Genomic DNA, 22602 nt, shown 5'->3' on the forward strand with positions numbered 1-22602 from the left:
GAAAATCTTAGTTTTAAACACTTCCAAAACCTAATTTGTACCATTTTTAGCATAAAACCCACTACAGTTTCACATTACTATAACACCTTCAGGTTTTAGTCTTCTATTTTAATAAACCTGTTATTTAATACACTTTCCTAAACCTGGTAGAAGTACTTTTTAAAGTGATCAGTTCCCTAACAAATTTTAATTTAGTGGCCAACTTTTGGGATTTAAAAAAAGAAAAAAAATATGTACTGAATGGCATGAAGATAACAATGGTACTCAAGTTACCAAGTCTAAGCTTTACCTATAAAAAATCACAGCAAATTCAAATCAGTACAGAGCCATGCTATCATAAAGCTTAGCCCTGCCAAGAAGTGAGATTTTAAGGCATGCCAGTCCTAATTTCCAAATATAGTATATCTCAAATGTAGTATATGAGCTACAACCCACATGGAGGAACAGATCAGGGGAGGTCATGAAAGAGTTATGTTCCCCAAGCACTTTTAAGCACCATGATCTCACTACATTGTCAATATGACAATGGCAGCTGGATAAACGGATCCATGCAGCACAGGATATCAGCCAGTGCTCTCTACAGAAAAGGAACGTAGAAAGCAATACATGATTAACTGGTTTGAATAGTGGAAAAAATTCCTTCCCCTAGGTCCACATGCCATACACAAAACAAGCTGCAAAGGGAGCTGAAAACTGACTGAACAACTCTGTTGCTACATGGGAGTGTGTGTGAATTTTAGATAATTATCAGGCAGTACACAAGCACAAAACTGTTGAATCTGCACAATTACTTTTAACATTTTAGGGTTTTCTTTTATTTAAGACTTCTCGGCTTGAAAGAACTGATTTGTTTGCTTTTAAACTTCAAGTATTATTTTACTCTGAGAAAGAGCCATATGCGCATTTGTAAAGTGACAGTGCTTCATAGAGACAATATAACTATGAATTGGTGAGGTCAAATGTTTTTATTGAAATTTGAAAATGTTTAAAAATAGCCAACTATAGCTAGAGTATCCTGGTAAAGGCAGAAGAATGGTCCTGAGCAAATGAGAACAGACAATGCTTTGCAGAATCTTCATTAGTGTTGAGGATGAGACGAGAGAAAACAGTAAGGAGAGTTTCAGCTCAGGAGTAGGAGGTTTTTAAGCCATGGCAGTTTTGAAAGAGATATACTATGTTTTATGTGTAAAAGAGAAAATGTTCAAGCCAGGAGTCACAGGTGGCCTATGGTATATAATTTGTATTTTAAATTAGAAACCTAGTAATATACTAGTTTAAGAAACTCCACAGGCAGAAATTAATCAAGTGCATAAAAACAGTATAAAAAGATGGCTCTGAGGGGTATGTAAGCTCTTCTACCAGTATCTGAAAACATCCCGATCCACAGATATATCCTTATGTTTCAACATATAAGGGAATGTCATGAATCAGTCCCAGTGAGATAAATCAAAGAAAAGACATGTGGACAGGCAATACAAGTGTGAAAGAATAATGTGGCTTGGTTTTACTTCACACAGAATGAATAAAACAGATTAGAACATGACTTAATAAGACTCCAGGGCTTCTTGTATGATGTAATTTCTTTCTAGACAGAAAATTCAGAGTAGTTGATGAAAAAGACACATTGTACCATTCACTTTCTAACAAAATCAAAACAAAGCCAAGATCGATATATCTTTTCCCCAGTTCCCATCATTATACACCTTGAAAAGTAATAATTTTTAAAACACAAAGTATTTGAGTGGTGTTGATCCAAACCTTTAGGATTTATTACATACCCCATTCTCTGTACGTTTCTCCACAGGTATATTTATGCCATTTCTTTGATTTTGGGCTTGACGTCCACCTAAAAGTAAAGTATCACTCTTAGTGCAAAGTTCAGTTTTCAAAACAAATAGTTTTCAGTCTTGAGTCTGTTCTTCAATGTTCTGAGAATTCTGTTCAAGAATTTGTATGAAACTTTTACCTGTGGATTTTTATTCTGCTAGTTCCAACTCTTTCTTACTGAAGTTACTTTTTGTAAGCAGTGAATCAGCAGAAATAAAGCTTTTACTTCACAGACTTCCTCAGTTAAAAGTACAGACATGCAGCTCTATTTTCCTAACTTCTCTTTAGGCAAAGATGTCCTGAAGGGCAATATACTCAAGTTTTATAATTTGTGCCCATGAGAAGCAGTAGCTTCAACTGAATACTACAAATTAGTATTAGTAGAGGAAGCTTTTCTAATTTCTAACTTATAAACAACTTTAATCTACAAATTGATCCATAGATCAATGACAAATTAAAAAGCATTGCATGCATGGTTCAGAAATAATGCTTTCCTTGTACACTGAAATTCTTTGGCTTTAGGTGTATCTTAAATTTCTTAACATACTTTATATTTGTATTGCCCAAAGGATAGCTGGCTATTTTACAAAGTACCTAATTAATACAAAATTCCCTCACACATTTTTGGGTCTGCTACTTCTGCATTCAAAACAAGCAGGAACCACTTAAAAATAAGAGAAGAAACCTCAGCTGAAAGCAGGAAGGACTCAGCAGAGACTTGAAATCCTGTTGTTAAAAGTAGTCAGATTAGATGAATGAGTCAGGATAATCTGGGCATGCAAACACACCTCACCGAGACACCTTTCCCATCCTTCAGACAGTCTGACAGCCATTAAGTCTATAATGCACAGCCTCAAAACTCTCTCATAGATTAAGTACAGTCTATACCAGTAAGTTCAGAAAACTATAACACTTCTATATTTTTAATACAGACTTTTAAGAAAGCCCACTTCATAGGGCACTGTTTCATATAAAGGCTTCTCCTATAGAACCAAGCAGACCAGCAATTTTTCAGGATGTAAATTATCACCACTATTAAATATATGTTCATGAAGTTCTGAGAAAGCAAAGGCACTGAAACCTCTGCCAGTGATGTCTGGCAGATTTGAGTTTTTAAAGGAGGCAAAGGAATTTACCGAGTCTTTCTCTGTGCAACTGAAAGAACAGGAGGTCAAAAAGAACCATTTCACCCACTCAAAATGTAGGGACTTTCTCTCAATAAGAAAAAACTACAAGTCTCTAATATCCACCAACTTTTTTGGATCCAAATTAAGCAAAATACAAATGGATTTTGCTATTACTCAACAGACCAGCAGAAATTATTCTAAAGAAGAGAATTGGAGAACAAGAATAAAGGTGCCCCTGAGGAAGGTTCAAAATGGCTTAGGTATAAGAAAGTTGTATTACATACAACCACTGAAGTTCACTGAATGAACTGAAAACAAAACTCATTTCAGAAATCTTTTAAATCTGTTTCAGTAATAGCACTACAGGATAAATATACTTACTCTGTTCATTGTTTTCAGCTGGTGACTCTTCATGACGAAGAAAAAATTTCACCTCTTCCCTGCGGGGCCCCCACTTCTGTAGGTGGTCATACATCATGTGGTCAAAGGGTATGGGCCGCTCTGAAAGTACCAGACCAAAAAACCTCATCACAACTCCTTAAAATCAAGCAGGGTTATACAAAACTTTTATTAATGATCAGAATGTCCTTTTTGGTAGCAATTCAATATATCCAATGTATTTTGTCTTACATGAAGTCTAAAAAACAGGCACCAGCAGACATTGGATGGATGGTATTAAAAGCTGGCCTGTTACTGTAACACAGCACTACAGAACCAGCTTGCAAAACCATACCAGTGTTCAGAAACCCTAACTTAGGAAATAGCAACTTTGCTCCCCATCACCACCAGATGGGCAATCTGTTCTATTATTAAAACGATTCATTCAGTTTGAGCCTCTGGATTTCCACTCAGACTAAAAGCCTTATCATTCTATTGACATTTCATCTCCTAAGCACTTGAGCAGGTACTCCCACTCTAATACACGTTGCTAACTTCCAGTATCTGTGAAATTACTGGCAACTCTTTGAACAAACAAAGACTAACTTCTATGCAACAGTCAGCCTCTTTGCTTTTCCCCAAGAAAATAGAAGACATTCTCATAGAGTAATTAATTCTTCTAAATTGATCAAAAAAAATATTAGTAGGAGGCTGCACACTATATATTTAGTATTTCAAAATGAAAATACATTTAAGAAGACAAGTTTTTCCCTGTTTCCATAATTACACTTGCATTTATTACCAGATGTTTTTACTAAGATAATAAAATTTCCATTTTAAGATTTAATACTAAGTACCAAATTACATCTTCTAACCAGAATAAAATTATATTATATACTATACTTTGTTGTTAAAAGCAAAATGCTTTTGGCCTTCAAAACCCAAACCACAATATCTCCTACCAGGAAAAGCACCACTAACAATTTGTTATCCATTTCATACTTCACCCATTCAACATGAGAAGACAAAATGATATAAAGATTTAAGAGAAATCTTGGGGAAAGCTTGGGAAAACCAAATCACAAATATACCTTTATGTAATAAAATTTACCTAAATTTATACGCATTACCAGCTACATAGATGTACATGTCTTGATACTCTTGGGATACTTAACTGCAGTGCTTAAACAATACATTTTGATCAATTGTTTCACAATGCATTTAATACAATAAACTGTTTTGTCAAAATATGTCATGTCAAATAGGTATGTGATTAACATAATTTAGCCACAGTTAGATCTAGCTGCTTTCAGTAGGGAAGGGTCATTTAAACCACAAGCTAATCATATTCATAAGGTGACTAGTTACTTATCTTTCTGAAGAAAAAAAAAAAAAAAAAGAAGACACAAAACAAACTCCAAAAAAAACCAAACCAACAAACCACCCCCCCAAAACCAAAACACAACAATTGCATCAGAAAAATAAATCATTTTCTTAACTTCTTCCTGTTCCTCAAGCAGTGTCCCAGAAACATTGTCAATAATGTTTAAGCACACAAGAATAAGGTCAGTGGCTTATTACTACTCAGTTCTTGAAAAGGTATTTTAAAAACATGATTTTCAGGTTTTTCAACTCCTAAAGTAAAGTAAGGTTTCAAGTGCTTTGAAGCATATCCACTAAAATTGCAGCATGAGTCTTCTGAAGATCACTGAATGTAAAAATATTTAAGTGGTTTAGTTCAGCAATTTTAGGACACAAGATATGAATCTTTAGGAATTTCTCTCGAACAGAGAAATTGCCAGGTAAGCCCCACTAGAACAGGGCAGGGCTAATTCTGCAACGGTGAGGAGTAGCTGCAGCTTCCCTCCTGGTTAAGCTGGTCTCCCATTAAAAGTAAGGCCCTGATCCCAGGAGCTAGTCAAAGTAAGAGGTTTCATTTACATAATGCACCTTCAATAATTAAGACTAATATTTTTCAGACATGACAATGGAAAGAAATGGCAAAGACATTTTCTACTAGTTTAGCAGTTCTTTCACAAAACCAGTTTGGGATGTTATCCTAATGCAGACAGAAAACAGGTTGAAGTAGTAACAGCATCATCAACATCGCTGAAACAAAGAAAAGAAATATGGAGCAGCACTAACCATTCTGTACTACATGAAACAAATTCAAGAAACAAAGAGGAAGAAAAATGGACATTAACACTTAAGACATTATGAGAATTGAAATTCCCATTGCTTCCCTCAGTTTAAATCCTTTAAGTCTACAAGAACTGCAAGAAGAAAGAATGATCTTATATTTGCAGTATAATAGTACAAAGAGATATTTTCTGAAAATCCCTGTTCTTTAAGAACAAAAACGAAAACAAAACAAAGAGAAATGCCACAGTTAAATTTTTCCCAGTAGTTATAGCTTCAGAAATATTTGTCAGTAATTGGTTTCTCAAAACTATTTCAAACTTCAATTTTAATTTTTTTAGGAGTTTAAATAGGACAGAGCACTCTGAGAGCAGGAAGAAAAGGTTAAGAGGAGAACAGGTGTAGAGTAATAATAAAAAGGTTGGATCCTTATACTTTAACACATCAAACATGATCTAGAGAACATTTGTTTTCATGAGTAATAAAGCAGAAAACCATGATAAATGCATGTATTCATACTTATCTGAAAAAACTGCCTTAGATTTTAAGCTGGCTCAAGATTCTAAAACATTTTTGAGAAATGAGCTATACTCCTTTCCTTTTAAGTAGAAGTTTTGAGGATAGGCTACTTTTAAGGATTCCAAAACAAAACACCCTGTAAATCTGAAACACAAATACTGCACCCATGTTTCAGAAAAGAGTTAAAACATCCTTCTGGTGGAGCTACAAATCCACAACTTAAAAGTAAGTTTCAGTCTTCAAAATCTATTTTTTTCCTGACTTCAAGGATCCTTCTATGTGTAATAAACATATTTATGCCTCCTCTACATGAACCCAGAATAAAAAGTAATAGATTATCTCCTTAGGGGAGTTCGCTGTGAGATCTGGAATGAGCCTTTCCCTGCTCAGGTTTGCAGAAGTACACTCAGAGTAAGAAACCATTTCTTTCACACTCTCTTGCCTCCTATGTTACCATCACATTGAGGAATACCAGTTATAACCAATTGCTGAAGGGCATTCCAGGTGTAAATGAACTGGATAATTCATACTGGGTAGATTTAAAGGTTGGAATCAATTGTCTCTTTAAACATATTACAAGTTCCTGGCATCAGACCTGTCTTTTACCCTACTTACCGACTGCTATTTGCAGTAACAGTGGAATGAAGAAGAACATTCTGGTTTCTTCTCCTGTTATGGCATGAGAAATCCTTGCAAAAAGAGGAAGCTTCAAACTGACAAAGCGCAAGGTGCTACGAAGTCCAATGTATCAGGCACAAATGCTACTGACTTTTTCCAACTACTATTCATCTCAAGAAACACAAAAGCAAACAGATAAAAGCTACAATAATAAATAAACCAATGTATTTTCCAACAGCTAAGATACTGTCATCTTCTGCACTGTAGAAATCTTACATAATTTTTGGATTTTAGTAACATTTTTCTGGAAGAAAAATGGTCTCTCATCCTCTAAAAATAAAATGAAGTGTTTCTCATTTACTTGTACATACACATTCAAAACAGGAAGACTATTAAAAGAGACAGTATTTTGTTAGAGCAACAGAAATTAGAAAGGCTTTTAGGCATGCAAACTGTTATTTGTACCTGATAATAAGACTACAGTCCACAAGTCCCAATGCTTTGAATTTGAATGGACATATATTATTCAGTCGGGCTACCTAAAAGAAGCTGTGGCTACCTGTAGAGCAGAGGAGTTAAGCACATTCACAAGAGGCCAGGTAGACAGCTCTCTCTTATGGAGAGAGGTGCAATTTGTCATCTGTGCCACATGGAGAGACTGTCAGGAAAATAGACCACTTCTGGTGTGTGATGAAATGTAATGTGTTTTTTCAGCCCATGATTTTCTGTATTAACTTTTGTTTTGAATTTTACTTTCCAAAATGTCCTCGGAAAGAACACTTGCGGAACTCTTGAGGATAAGGGTGAGGGATCAGAGACAGTGTAACAGAACAGATAAAATATGCTTTTCCACTGGCACAACATGCAGCAGTTTTATTGCAAATTGCCTCACACTTCCCACTCAGAACCATAGTTTAAAGTTTGTTGTTTTAACTGTCGCATTTAACTGTTCAGACTCTTGTTTTCTACATCAGATCTCTACTCCAGGCAAAATTATTTTTAAAAACTTCAGTGGAAAGAGTTCAGTTTAGCTCTCAGAAGCAGCAGAAGGAAAAATTATCAAATTTTGCCCACGTCGTTCCACTGAGACATCTATGTACCCTAGACTTTGGGTCAAGAAGCTGAGGTTGCAGATTTTGTATCCTATATTTAAGAACAACAAAATAAATGTTTGTGCTGAAATTCCCGTCAGAGAACCTTAAAACCAGAGTTTGGGGTGCAGGATACCTTTTTTGCTGACACTACAGGCCTTTTTAAAAGACCAAAAAAAAATACGTGAGTGTTCTATTTTTTCTTTCATTCTCTCCACTATTTTCTATTCTACACTTTCAGTGGAATAGAGCTACAGAGTTATCATCTTGGGAATTCAGAAAGCAAAGCCACCTTTGTGAAAACACCTTCATGCGAGTTTTACTAGAATCTCGGAGCTAACAATGGGCTCTGGGCAGGCCTCTGCTCCTACACCTAAGTGTCTGTATGGAGATCTCCACTTCAGAAAACTCGGTGAGCTCCAGTGCTCAAAATTAAAAGAAAACAACCAGCTGAAATCAGTCATCTCCTTTTTTTCTATTCACAGTAATATCCAGATCTCCACTGACTTTACTGGGATCAAAGACAGGTAACTCTCAGGGTAGATGCCCAAAATTTAGTCTTAGTGCCTCCATCGCAACTTCCTGGATAAATTCGATTTCCCAATTTATAGAAGCTTTTATCTTTAGATATCTTACACTTTGAGAAATAAAGTATTATACCCCCAGATAACATTTAAGATTGAGAAAATATTTTATCACAGAAAACCAGTGCTTCTAAGGTCCAAGGTTTGCAAGGTGTAAGTGCTCCAGGAAGATGATGTAGATCACTTTTCCAGTTTCCAGTCACCCTTTGAAGCTAGTTGACAACATTCTTTCCTACACCTTTTTCAGAAGTACACCTTCAAAAGTATTGTGAAAGCAGAAGAATAAATAATACCATGTATGTTACACTTTCACAGATGAGTGATTGGAAAATATTAGGAAGATTGGAGTGTCATTAAAGTCTGCAGATCCATTTTAGAAGTCTATGATGCACTTGGCATCATAGACTCCATCATCCAAATTTCCAATTTGAAAAAGTTTTAACCCTTCTTCAAGTTCTATCCTTAAAGACAAGTTTCTAACTAAGCATATACTGACTTTATATTCCTAGAATTGCAGGCGTACAATTCTTAACCTTTCCCCTGTTCACTCTTGCCTAAACTATGAGTTTCCATCCAGGTAGGAAAGAATTTCTTGAGGTACCTTTTCCTTTTACAAAGTCTTAGAACAGTTTAGAAAAAGATGAGGCATAGTTTTCCTAGGAGGAAAATATTCTAGATTGCCAATATGTAAAAGTTCCAAAGGCATCTGAATAATACCCATTGTGTCTGCCTGGCAAAAAGGCCCCAATCAAAATAAAACACCTCAATGCAAAGTTGAAGAATTCAGTATCCAGTTATGACCTCATCAGTCTTTATACAGAAGAAATTACATTAAACAGGGGTCACTTTAAATACTAAGAGATAAGAAGGGGGGATTGGAACTAGATGATCTGTCAGGTCCCTCCCAACCCAAACCATTCCATGGTCCTATTCTATGATTCTATGAACATGTCTGTTATCCTCATCCATCCACCAATTCTACTTAGATCCATACACTGATAAACTTTGTTTAGTAAGGTTTGTACTACATGCAATTGCAAGAAACCATTTAAAAACAGAATCCACCATGCATGGACTTTGACACATTCCTGAAAAAATCTACCTGCCTCACTATTCTGTTAAATAATAATTGCAACACAAATAGGATATGGACACTGCTACCTGCCCCAAGAGGGGCTGACAAATCTTTGAGAGGAAATGTTCACGAATAGGCTAGAGATACTAACTATGTTCCATTCTGGCATAGTGCTGTCTGCAGAGCATCTGCTGTTCATGACACAGACAGAAAGAAAAAATCTATACCCTTTCTTAAATTTCAGTTTGTGTTCACATGCTAACAGTGAAGAAATAGGACTGGAAAGAATGCAGGTGGTGATCTGCACCCACTGACTGAGATATCATCCTGAGATTCCCTACTGTCATTTAAATACCCTCCATCCTATTAGAAAAACAGAAATAGAGAACACTAACAGACCTTACATATGCATTTTATCAAATGCTTCAGACTGAGGAAGAAAACAGAAAAGAAAGAAGTGTCAAGAATTACTAGACTACTAGAAGAAAAAAATCAGAGTACAATATGTAATTGAAATAATTAGTGTTGAGAATTCACTCTTTTTTTATAATTGGTGCACATATTAAAATCCATTTCCAGTTAACATTTTACTTACCATTTCCACGCCATACTTCAGCCAGATGGCAGCTTCCTTCTCCAGGCTCTTTGCAAAACTCCACCACATCGCGACAGGTTGTTTCTGGTGTAATTGGAACTTCTGTCAGAATCTGTTCATTGTTGCTCAGAAACACAGTTAATATCATCTGAAAGAAATAAAAAGAAAAATAGCAGAATATTAAAAAACAAACAAACAAACAAAAAAAAGGACAAAAATAAGATTACGGGTAGTTTTTTTCCCCTCTGTAAATGGAAATGTATGCCTACTATGTTCCAAAGTAGTTTTCAGTCTCCTGTAACTTTAACAAAGATTTAGTCCTTTGTGTTCATTTTTTTTGACAGTACATTGAATTGACAATTTTTTTTTTATAAAAGCTTGAGTTGAAATGCTTTAGTTCTGTCTGAAAATAAGGCTGAGAGGAAAGGAACAAGTTTCAGCTATGTTAGATGCTTGAAATCATAGCATTTAAATGTTGAAAATAAATGCACACTTTGGCAGAGTAACCACAAGCTTCAGGATGTACTCAAAGACAAATATTCCTAAAATGCACTAAATCCTCTGAAAGACACCTGACCCTAAGCTCCTGCTTAAAATTAAATGAATAATTTTATCCATTCTCTCTGCACCTTAATTCCCATCTGTAGTCACAACACTGTTCTGTAAACTCATGGGGAAGGAAAAGAGAGAACATCGTATTTTAGAAGGCAAAAAATACCATAACAATAGATGGCCCTAAATAACATGATAAAATTAATAACTCTGCTTGCAATTAAAGTTCTTCCAGGTCTTTCCCATAAATAAAATGTGGTGTCACATATTGAACCTAATAACAGCTCTTCATTAAATAAGCACTCTTCAGGTAAATAAAAGTTGTGCTTCAATTTGCATAGGCAACTCTTAAGAACATTCATAATACTTTTATCTGTGGGACACATAGATCAGCCAGACTGGAGACTGACATTAATAACAGCTAGATAATGAGTGAGAGCAGTCTGCTTTAGAAATAGACACAGGACAAATTCCAAGAAAGCCCAGGCTTCAAGCTCTCAGTCTCAGCAGTCCTCCAGGTTATTTCAGTCCAGGTTTCTACTCTCCCTTAACCTGCCAAGTTTGCATGCTGTGTCCTGAAATATTCAAGTACCTACACTTCAACACAAGAAGCAGTCAAACAGAACTGAAAATATACCAGGATTCAGCCCTGAGTTTTTCCAACAGCAGCATATAGGAAGCCATAGTAAAAGCTGTAATACAAGGTGGAGGAAGCTACAGGATACAGCCAACAGATAATAATGAAAGTGCCTGTAACCACCTACTGTAAACAGCTCAAAACATTATTGTTCCCCCAACAGAAGATTCAGACAGTCTCAATATTCCGTGGCTGTGGTTATATACCAAGTACCTGATGTGGAATCTACTAGTGGAATTTGACCTCATATTTAAGAAGAAAGGGTCACATACATGAACATAAACCAACAGGATTAGAAGAAACCTTAAGAGGTCATCTAATGCAGTCTCTTGGCCTCAGGCAGGATAAACTATACCTGTATTATTCTGCAGAGATGCTTGTCTAACCTGTTCTGAAAAGCCTTTCATGATGGAAATTCCACCACTTCCCTATGCCATCCACCCCAGAAATCCAGGATTCCTGTTGCAAGAGGAAGTTTCTTGAAGTCTAGCTAGAGTTTGCCTTACCGCCATTTAAACCCCATAGTTCTTCTAGCCACAGGGGTAACAGAAAACATATTTCTTCCTCTTTTTCCCTCTGCACTTAAATTTAAAGAACGTGCAATATGTAAGTAAATTAAGTAACTTAAATTAAATGACACCAGTTTAATGAAGTTATTAGTGCCAGTATTCTGAACAGTTTTCCCATAACACTTGATAGCAGTTTCAAAATAAAACCCAAGCTCCTGAAACTTTTTGAGAATACAAAAAGACCCTGGCTTTATAGCCTCAATCATTTGCATTAAAGACCTATATTCTTGGTATGAAAGGATATATAAAATGTCTTAACATCATGTGATTTTACATAGGTTCCAAGTTTTGATTTACTTATTGCTGTAAAAGTCACACTGGCCCAGAAAACTTGTTTCATGTCTTCAAGGTTATGTATCTGCTTCTGCAGACGGACCAAAAGAGGAAGAAAAGCCTTGTAGGTGTGAGTTATCCTATTTATCTCAGTCACTTCTCCATAAATTCCAATCTCAAGCATTACACAAACTCACAGTCCCCTTGGCAACACCAGGATAAAGTTTGCTGTACCTCAACCACACCACTTGACTCCCTCAGCTCAGAGGGCATCAGTATCGTCTTCTACAAAGCTGGGTGTCACAGTTTCAGCCCAGGGAAAGGTATCTCACTAATGAGGAAGCAAGGTGCCACAGCCAACTATTGCTGTAACACTCCTCAAGGAAATTTGATTAAGTAAGGACTTATTTTTAACAGGTTGTCTGAGCAATACTAAAGGAACTGAAACACTGTGCTGCAAAACAAATATCCTGAAACATACACAGGAAGACTCAAAATATAGCACATTATTAATATATTGCAATATTAGATTTTCAAGGCAGTATCATAGCTATTAATTTTTGTGGTGGAAATGGGTAAGAATCAGAGGTATTACAAAGCGATAAAATACAAATTAGCATTGATGGAGCCTGGAAATTTGCTGCTGAAAAACAAGTGAAGCATACATGTGAAATACCCAAGTATACCCACTGAAGTAAACAAGTTACAAGAAAAAAACATTCCTAGCCAAAGATTAGGACACAAATGAACTGATAAATCCTTTCTCATTTTAAATTGACTTCTAAATAGGAGCAACTAAATAAAACCCATCTTGTAAAAATGTGATCATAACCATTGTAGCATTTCTTTGATCGTCTCTCAATTCACAGCTTTTGATATGTGAACACAATGTCACACAACAGGATCAGCCTAACATTCATGAGCAAATCACCTCAGGGATTCTAAATCATGTATTTTTTGCACCATAAACATCAAGCTCCAAACCTTACACTTCATCCTTCTCACCACACACATAGGTATTACCTGTTACTCTCCTCTATGGCTCCTGCTACAAAACCAATGGTTTGATTCCAACTTTCACAATTTCATGTCTTTTCTGTACCAAATAAACTACAGCAAACCTTCCAACCTGCCTTCAAAACTGTCATCTCATTTCTCAGCTTACAGATGACCTCCTCCTAGGACAGATTTGGAAACAGTACTCTACCCAAAACTTCTGTCCCACAGATCCTTGCCTAATAGTTGCACATATTCCTCTTAGTATGGCGTCTCCCCTTGATCCATTCCCTCTTCAAAGCATACTTCCTGTATTATTTAAAGGACGTATTTTATCATCCCTGCAGTTCTCAAGGAGGTGGAAGTAGAGATAAATCTTACAAGACCATTTTCCTTGCTTGTTATCTCACCTCTTTCTACAGCTGAATAATGTCACCTGCAAAAATTTCAATAGACATCGTTCAGAGAGATGACAGTTTTATCTATCTAGACCTGATCTCCTGCTAAGGAAACTGAAATGTTGGCAACTTCGATTGACTCTTATGAATGCCTAGCTGTCAATTCAAGTTCCACAAGGCTGTAACACAGTCCTCAGCCATGTTTCACCAGTGATTCCCTAGATTTCATTCATCATAACACACAGGTACCCATCACCCTGAGCTGTAGTATAGACATCTCTGACACAAACCTCAGTCTTGTGTCTCAGATCTATCTCTACTTTTCCTGTACGAAATGTAAAACAGAGAAAGGTGTTTTATCCATAAAGTGGTCCAGCTAATGCTCTCAGTTTGCAAACTTGCAAATAAAGGTTTCCCAGCTTTTCACTGGTGTGCCTTTTTCACTCGTGTCAACTACCACAACAAAAATCACCCTTCATGCCTGCAGCCTTGACCCAGTTGCCTTTCTGTGTCAGTCCTGATAAGCACAATTTATTTGTCTTCACTTCCCCATTGGGAAGTGCAATCTTCTTTCTTATCATTTTTCACTCTCTATCAAGAAATTTTTGTCAAATTGGCCCTTTACACCTGTTTCTACTCTCCATGTGCTTAATATTAACAGGTGGTTTTATGGTTTCCTCACTGTTGTCCACCATGCCTTATATGCACCTGCAAAGCAACCTCATTATTTCCCTTGGAGACCCTCTGCTGTTCTGGCTAAACACTTCAGACACAAGTCTAAGTCATTATTATGCTGAAAAGTGCTGCCAATGAGGTGAGAAATATTGTTTTGTCTCCTTAGAGATGAACTGGATGGTTACAGAAGTCTTTCTTTATCCCTAACCAAGATTCCAAGAGCTGCACAACAGAGATGCATTCAACTTGTCTACCACAGCAGAGATCCCACAGGGTCACAAATGCCTTACACACAACTATACAGAAACAAACCATCTTTCAAATGAGTCTGATGGCCTTTGCTCTAAATGAGCTTGGTCAGGCTGTCCTAGAATCCACCTTGACCTCACTACTTGTGTTGTGCTACTTCAGTAGCATTCCCCTAGTACAATGTGCAATTATACTTATGACTGGAATAAAACCAGACCACCACCACCACCACAACAGCTGGTGTAGCATGTTGATTCTTAGTTAAGATATGGTCTAGAAAGCCAAAATTCCAACTGCTGAACAAAGTTTTTGCCTCACCGTTTTTCTAGTCTTACTGAAAAAAACCCCAAACATTTCTTTAATCTTCAGCTAGTGAATGAAAAAGGTCTACAGTTAAGTAAATCCTCTTTAATAATTTTTGTGGAGACAAGAACTGCATCTCACTCAACTATTACCTCAAGCTACCAAGACCTGAAACTCTGCAGCTTGAGAAGAAATAAATTGTACACCCACACCTCCACTGATTTATGCCAAAGCTAATTTACTAAGTCAGATAGCTGATAACGATATTTATTGTAAAAACAACAACAAAGTCCACATAAGTAGGTATTTCCTGATACCCTACTTACAGCAAATTGAGTTATTTGATCTATCAGAAAGGAACCAGACAAGTACTATTTCAGGACATGCTGAAACATTAGAATTGAAAACAAGTTTAAGATTATTTTCTTATAGTAATATTGACGTATTCAACTATAAAAAATGAAAGTGAGTTCTGTGGATGAAGATGGGGAACTACTTTGTTGGCTTTTTATTTTATGTACAACCATTTTTAACTAAACCCCATGTTTCCAATCAAAACCAGAGTTCCTGGTAAAAACTGATCTGAGAATCATTACTTTTCCTGCATGTAATTTTATGTCCATAGTTTAAAAAAGGAAGACACATCTAGGAAAGTTTAAAAGCAAGATCACTCAAGCAGAGGACCAAAGACTTGGAAAAAAACAACTCTGCAACCCAAGAAAATGAAAACCATGAATTTTTCTTTGTGCTATCCATTACTCTCATTATCCAAATTTAGAATGCCCACATGATATTAGAGTGGAAAATAGAGAATTTTTTTTAATAACTTCTGTCAATTTAAGAATTATCAAACATATGATTGCAAGTTAAAAATATACTGGGTATTTAATACGGCTAAATTCACACACTACTGTTTAGTCATATTGGACTCTCCCTTTGCCTTTTTTTGGTCTTTAAACCAGCCTAGAAATTTCACTGTAAAAATGAATAACAAAAAAACAAACAAAAACCCCTTCTCTTCCAGTAGATCAGTGAACAGACATTTCAAATACAAGGCTGATACACAATCAACTTAAAGTACCAAACTGTTTCTAATAGAAATCCCAACTTCAATCCTTCTGTTTCACAGGAACTGGAAGGCATTATCTTCTCACCATACATTTTCCCCTAACAAAGAATTCCAGAACATTCATTCATGATCTTGTGCTTTGCCATTTCAGAACTTTTAGAGGTGCCTAAAACTACAAGATGAGAACAATCAGCGAAGAAAAAACCTGTTCAAAGTGAATCTCTCTTGAACAGTAGAGACCTCAACATCTGCCAAGAATTTTAACTTTTGATTTTGCTAACTTGGGAGTCCCAGGAGTTTGCTATATTCAAGGTGCTACTACAATAGTTTTAACTGAAATTTCCAAAGCCCTCTCTTACTGAAATGTCATAGCCCCATCAATCAAACATGAACTTTGAGTAAGACTAAGGACTTCAGCTCCTAGAAAAATTATAGAATGAGAGGCAGGCAAAATGTGAAAATGTAAAAAATCATCCCTTTGGTGATGAGATACATCAATATGCATGACTTTGCATGTAGAATGGTCAGAAAAAAGTGACAGGTTATCAATTGTCTCATGCAAGCTTGCTTGCCTGGAATTCGTGCCATTATATAAAACTTCCATCAGCTACAGCTGTAGAAACTGTAGTTGTACATTTCAAGTATTAAATCAGAGTTCTAACTTTTGTTGCAGTATGAACACAGCCCCTCTTTATGATGATAGACTTAATTAGGTAAAGCTTTAAGCAATTACATTTAAAAATGTAAGAGACTGAAATTAAAAAATAAGAGACTATGAAATTAAAACCACAGAACTGTTTGAATTAAAGCCATCTAAAGATACTTTCTTGACTCAAATCACAAGTATTTCTTTATACTACTGAAATTTCAGAACAAACAAATCCCAAATATATCTCTCATGTTAGTATGTGCAAACCCCAGACAAACAGCAGTAAGATTAAACAATTTCACTTCTCTGTATTAATAAGAAACATTTAAAATCCATCTAAGCAACAAGTTACACAGCAGCATGCTTTTGCCAACAATTATTTACCTTCAGAACGAAGCTGTTATTTTTGAAAATGAATCTGTTGAAGAATTTCTTGCAGTATGCTTGTGAGTCTTATTTTGAATAAAGGATCAAGACATAGAGCAAATTTATTACCAATTACTGTGGTTTTCACCAGGAGATTTCTTTCCTCTAATATCTTGTTTCCCTTCCCCATATATGGGGTGAAAAATAACTGCAATCAATTTCCATATTTCTAAACAGTCTTCCTCACATCGTACTCACATTCAAGCTGTATAAACTTTGAGTTCAGGACAAAATTTAAAGCCCAGTGATGCTTTTGAATGCATTAGTAAAATTCACAAAGGCAGTGCAACCAACAGTCTTCAGTTTGCACGGAATACAAAAATGAGCAAAGTTTTCTGCCAAAATGTAGACTTGTGAAACCAATAATTTCTTACTACACTTTCAAATTTGAAGCCAACTGCCTCCATATGGCCTGCAAAAGAATCCACAAAACTGGGAGTAAATCTCAGACTCTAAAAATGTAAAATATTCAGCTATGGGCTACTAACAACCATTAAAACCTTAAATTTTACTATTGGTAAACTCAAGCATTCATGAGGTTACTCAAAAATATGAACAAGGTCATATTATTTATGGTCAACACTTTTGATTTTGATCAAATCTGAAACTTTCATGTTGCTTAAATGTACTTCAATATACTTATCTCACAAAAGCATTTTTTTGCATCAGCCCATATGCTAGTTACATTAACATGCTATTTTGCAATCACTGAAAAAAAACCACTGATCTACCTTGAGTTCCACCTTCACCATGCTCTGCACTAGACAACTTACCCACAGAAACCACAACCAGGAACTTGTCAGACAATAATTGTGCATAAAATTACTTCTCTTGCTAAAACACAGAAATCATTTTAATTCTTCAACTCTTCTTATAGAGGAGTTTAACTCCTCTTACAGAAATGCAGAAGTATAAATTTAAAAGGAAATATTACAAAAATGTAGTAAAATCTTGTTTAAGGCATACAAGTTGCAAAGGCTTAAAGAATTGACAGAACCACAGAGATTTCCTCTCAGGACTTCCAGGATTGTTGCCTTTGCTCCCTTCACGAGCTGTCATATGTGACCACAGGTGTTCAACAGGATTCAGGCTATTTCAAAAACCTACAACTACCTGATATTTATTTGCTGAGGGGATACTTATGACACTTTCTTTTCTTTGACAGAGAAAGTGCTACAGCATCATTGTATATCTGGAATCTGAAGCCCCTTACTCCTGCAGTGGCAGGCTTTCTCTAGCACAGGGAAATAAGCCAATATTTTTGCTAAAGGGAGGAAACAGCAACTATCATCAGCAAGACAGATCCACAAACTATTAAATGAAAAGTACACAGCAGTTAACTGAAAGATTTCCAGAGCTCTAGGAAAACAATACCTAATGAAAACAATAGCAACTAAGAGTTCACTTGTGTAAACAACAAAAACAACCCACAGACTACAGGCCATGAGAACCAAGATATCAACAGGGCTAAAAAACCAACTTATCTAACAAATGCTGAGTTTCTAGCATCTGCCTAGGACAAAAGAGTGACATGATCATTTAGACACTATAATCCTATATCAGATTTTAGACTACATTTCACTATATTAGAAGTCACAGTCAATCCATGGGAGTGAACCACTGCCAGATCTCCAGACATTATCTTTAGGGAAGCCGTTTGTTATTCATTAAAACACTGAAACGCCTTCTTTTAGATTTGGACAGTTCTGCTAAAATCAAACAGGAGCTGAGATTTAGATAAAATTTAAAAGGTGGGCAGTTAACTTGCGGCTACAGAAGGGAAAAATGAGTATAGCTTAAAAGGGACAAACCAAAACAACAAAGAGATTGCATTACATATAAAACTATTATTTTAGAAGAATATCTGTCCAAGTGCAATATTTATCCTCATCAGCTAAAGCAACACCACCTGAAGTTAGAGAAATCTATAAAACATGCCTCTTGTGATGTTTTCTAGCGGAAAATATAATTTGGCACTTGCTACAGAATGAGTTCAACATCCCTGCATCATATTATCTGTTGGCTTGATTCCTAAATTGCTACATCTGGAGAACCAGCAAGAGATCTTGTTGTTGCTCCTTGACGCAAATAATTCTACCAAAGGACTGTCAAGACACCAGTTACCACGTAAGAGACTCTGGAATACAGGGATAATTCTAGGTACACTGACAAGTTCTTGCTGAGCACATTTCTCCACCAGGCAACACAGATTAAAAATGAAGAGACTTTTATTCTTCCCAAAACAAGGCTCTTAAATCTTGCTTTCTTTCACTGTTTAAAAATCAGGGGGCCATATGCTGTCTTTCATGATATACACAACTATTATTAAAGGGTGAAAGCTGGAGACTCTTCTTGAAAGACTCTGCTCTAACCAGCAATGTTCATGACAACTCAGTACATAAGTTCTCACCTTGAAATTAGCATTATATGATTTGTTATAGGGTTATTGCAAATGGATATTACCATCTATCAACCAAGAGCAGAAGACTGATAGTCAAATCAAGCAGCTCTGAAGAAGTTCCAAAGTTTTTTTTGATACTTGCTGTCTTCACTAAGGACATTTTTTTATCTTCTGGAATTTATTTTTTCTTGTGAATCTTAGAATGACAAACCTCATCTAGTACTGCCTGCCTAATTTCAATGAGATTTATCTAAAGCACCTTGAAACAAACCAATAAAAATCAGCTGGCAAAATTTTGTGATTAATTAAAGTTTTTAAAAAAATCTGATCTATTTAAGAAACTAGCAAATAGCCTAGCTATAATGAAGGATTTTAGTAGTTGTTTAGGCCTATAAATATGAGAATTTCTTAAATAATGAACGCTCAGAAAACTCCAGCAGTTGATGCATTTGCAAATGCACAAAACACTACTAATACACAGGAAAAGTCAGAAGGTCAGAGGACATCAAGATTCCAGATCGAAACAAAGATGCAGTGGTGCAGTGATCTTTCCATTTGTCCATAAACTCCAACAGCTCTGTTTAATAAAATATGAACATGATGCTCACAGTTCTACTATTCTTCACATCTTCAGGTCAGGGTCCTCCAAACCAAATGGTTCGGAGTTAAGTGGGGACCCCCAGTACAGGTGTGGCCCCACAGCCACTAGAGAAAAGGACAGAGGAATCACTGTGGCGCTACAACTGCGCCTCATTGTACAGAATCGCACACATAACTTAGTTCTAATGTTCAGAGGTCTAAATCTTTCTTATCTGACAGGGTAACCAGTATGCCACACCTGAAATGCATGACAAGCTTGAGAAAACAGTCCTAAATTATAAACTGCCCATTCCATTTCACCAGCTGATGAGATATGAATAACTGTTAAAAAATACTCTTAAATATTTTACTCTCTAAATCATTAAGGAAGATGTGGCTGAAGAACAACACAACTATAGTGCTGTAAAATTCACAGTACACGCGGGTGAACTGGCAATAAATTAAAATCAAAACTAAATGAATTCAAGATGACTCAGCTTCAGAGGTCCTTTTATTACATAATAATCTCAGCTTTCCAGTCAGGAAAAAAAAAAAGTTGGATTCACTAAAATGAAAGGTTTAAAAAAAATCCCCCACCCAAACCAAAGAACCACTCACAAACCGACACCAAAAAAATCCATATACACCTGAACCCCCAAACTCTACAAAAAAGGACACCCTCCATCAAGACTCAAGAACCAGATGACAGATAAGACAGACAAAAAATTTAGTATTTTACTTTTATTAGGTGGGGATGTGGAACAAAGTCCTATTCAAGCTTTTTTGTATATTGGCATTAGCAACACTGCAATTTACTTGGAAAGAAAGCTCAGTCTGACAACACCAGGCAAAGCTGACGAGCACAGTTCAGTATGAGGGTACGAGTCAATTTTCCTGAAAGAAAACAATCGTCAAAATCCACATGCAACAAAAGTGTCCCATCAAATTTGTATCTCGGAACTGAATGTTCTCAAATTATTAAAAATATTTTGGCTAAGGTTAAGGACAGGGAGGTGCTGATGTTTCTACAGTCTTGTGTTCGACCTTGTCAACAACTACAGCAAAGTCATCCAAAATCCACTGAATTCCAGAAAAGCCTGACCTACCTACTGCATAGAAAAAATCATCTCATTGAAAAAGCATAGGATACAAAGACAGGCATTTGTATCTTTTCTTTTACAAACTTTTCAACAAAATACGAAAAAAACACCCCATCAAAAAAAGAAGAGTAAATCACAACCAAAACAAAACCAACCAACATGGCATTTTTACTAAAGATCATGCTTTTTGTCAAATAATAAACATGATTTGTAGCAGCGAACATCATTTTTTCATTTTACAAACAAGGAACAATTTCTACAAAATCTATAGACACACAACCATATGTAGTGTTGCAAATGGAACCAGCACCATTCTTTCTTCATTTTCAATAGAGTGAATGCAGAAAAGTACTACCACAGCTTTCTCCCACTAAGCAGGAAGTATTAACAAAATCCTGATTGTTTAGTGCATTGCTTTCAGGGAGTACTAGCCATTCAGTCTTAGATGTAAAGACGTTATCTGGCTTGGTAAAAAATTGTAAGTGAAAAATGAATACATCCTTGGGGATTCAACAGGCAAGCCAGCAGAATTTTCCTTTCATCAGAGTGGAGTAATTCTTTCCAAAACACTTCTTTAGTTTTAAGGTCGCAGATCTAAAAATTAAAAGCTATTGTTTTACACTCAGAAGTCCACTTTGGTTGAATCAAAACTACTACTACTACTACTAATAATAATAATAAATCAAGCTATGCAAGGTGAAATTTAAAATTTCAGACATTTTATATACAGAAGAAACTCATATAAGGCAATAATCCCTGACCTTCAAGTAAAAATCTCACATACACACACACACACACTAATCCATTATAAAGATTCACTATTCGCTTTTACAAAAATAAATCCAAAAATGCTTAATATTACAGCAAATAAACAAAACCCAATGTTATCCCACCTTCTTTTTTATAATTCTGTCCTCGGTCCACTGTTTAGATTTAAGTCCAGTCTTTTTCGGTAGCCAGGATTTCCCTTTTGATGTTTTTACAATATTCAGAAGAACCATCCTTAAAATATTCTTCATGTGGATAGTTGTAAATAGCAGTGAATATAAAAATATTGTGTAAAGCTAAAACTTAATAACAGTTTCTGTGCAACAACTACAGTGAAAAACTACTTAAATGGAGTATTTTTGGTCTACTGGCACATGAATTCAGGCAGTAATGACGAGCAGTGATAAGATGTTCTAAAGAAACAAGACAGGCCACAGTTGTGACAGGAACAAGATAGGCTAGATCAAGTTTCACCTAATTAGGCAAGGTTGCAGTAGGGGAGTTCTGCTGTCCTCTCATTGTGCAATAGTAGTCTTTGTTGCTATTATAATAATGATGAACAGTAAGTATTTATCTTAAATAAATTTACATGTAAGGCTCTGTCTCAAAAGACACAGAAATGACTTTCCTGTTGAAGAGGGCCATGACAGGAGCAGAAGTCCTAAGAGCAAATGATCCTAAGAGCTGTCAAAAGACATTTCCATGGCACATTTTCTTAAATCAAAGAAATGTTTTAAATCGAACAACCAGCTTAAAAACAACAACTCCACCATATATTTACGCCTAAAAATACTATAGTTCAAGCACTACTCCATTCTTGGCAAAGTCTGTCTTCTGGTTGGACATAATTCAAGCAGCAGAGAATATAAACTGTAAACTATGTTTCTGACTGTCTCGTCATGTCAAGGGACAGCAAATGTTTATCATCATTCCTGTCAACGCTATACAGGATCAGGAGTGGGGAACATGCAGAGCGATGGCACCAACAGTGCATTTAGTCCTTAC

General features: G+C 36.0%; 1 protein-coding gene across 4 annotated transcripts in view; it reads right to left on the minus strand.

The window, feature by feature from the left end:
• PPP1R13B (protein phosphatase 1 regulatory subunit 13B) overlaps window positions 1-22602 on the minus strand; it is a 69425-nt gene that overhangs the window by 33735 nt on the left and 13088 nt on the right. For all 4 annotated transcript variants that reach the window (XM_082283738.1, XM_082283737.1, XM_082283735.1 and 1 more), the window contains exons 2-4: window positions 9954-10101; window positions 3336-3455; window positions 1779-1846 (exon numbers count right to left, since the gene is read on the minus strand). In XM_082283738.1, coding sequence (XP_082139864.1) covers window positions 1779-1846; window positions 3336-3455; window positions 9954-10101 — 336 coding nt within the window. The remainder of the gene's footprint in view (window positions 1-1778; window positions 1847-3335; window positions 3456-9953; window positions 10102-22602) is intronic.

The sequence above is a fragment of the Coloeus monedula genome (assembly GCF_965178545.1).
Source record: "Coloeus monedula genome assembly, chromosome: 6".
Lineage (NCBI taxonomy): Eukaryota > Metazoa > Chordata > Aves > Passeriformes > Corvidae > Coloeus > Coloeus monedula.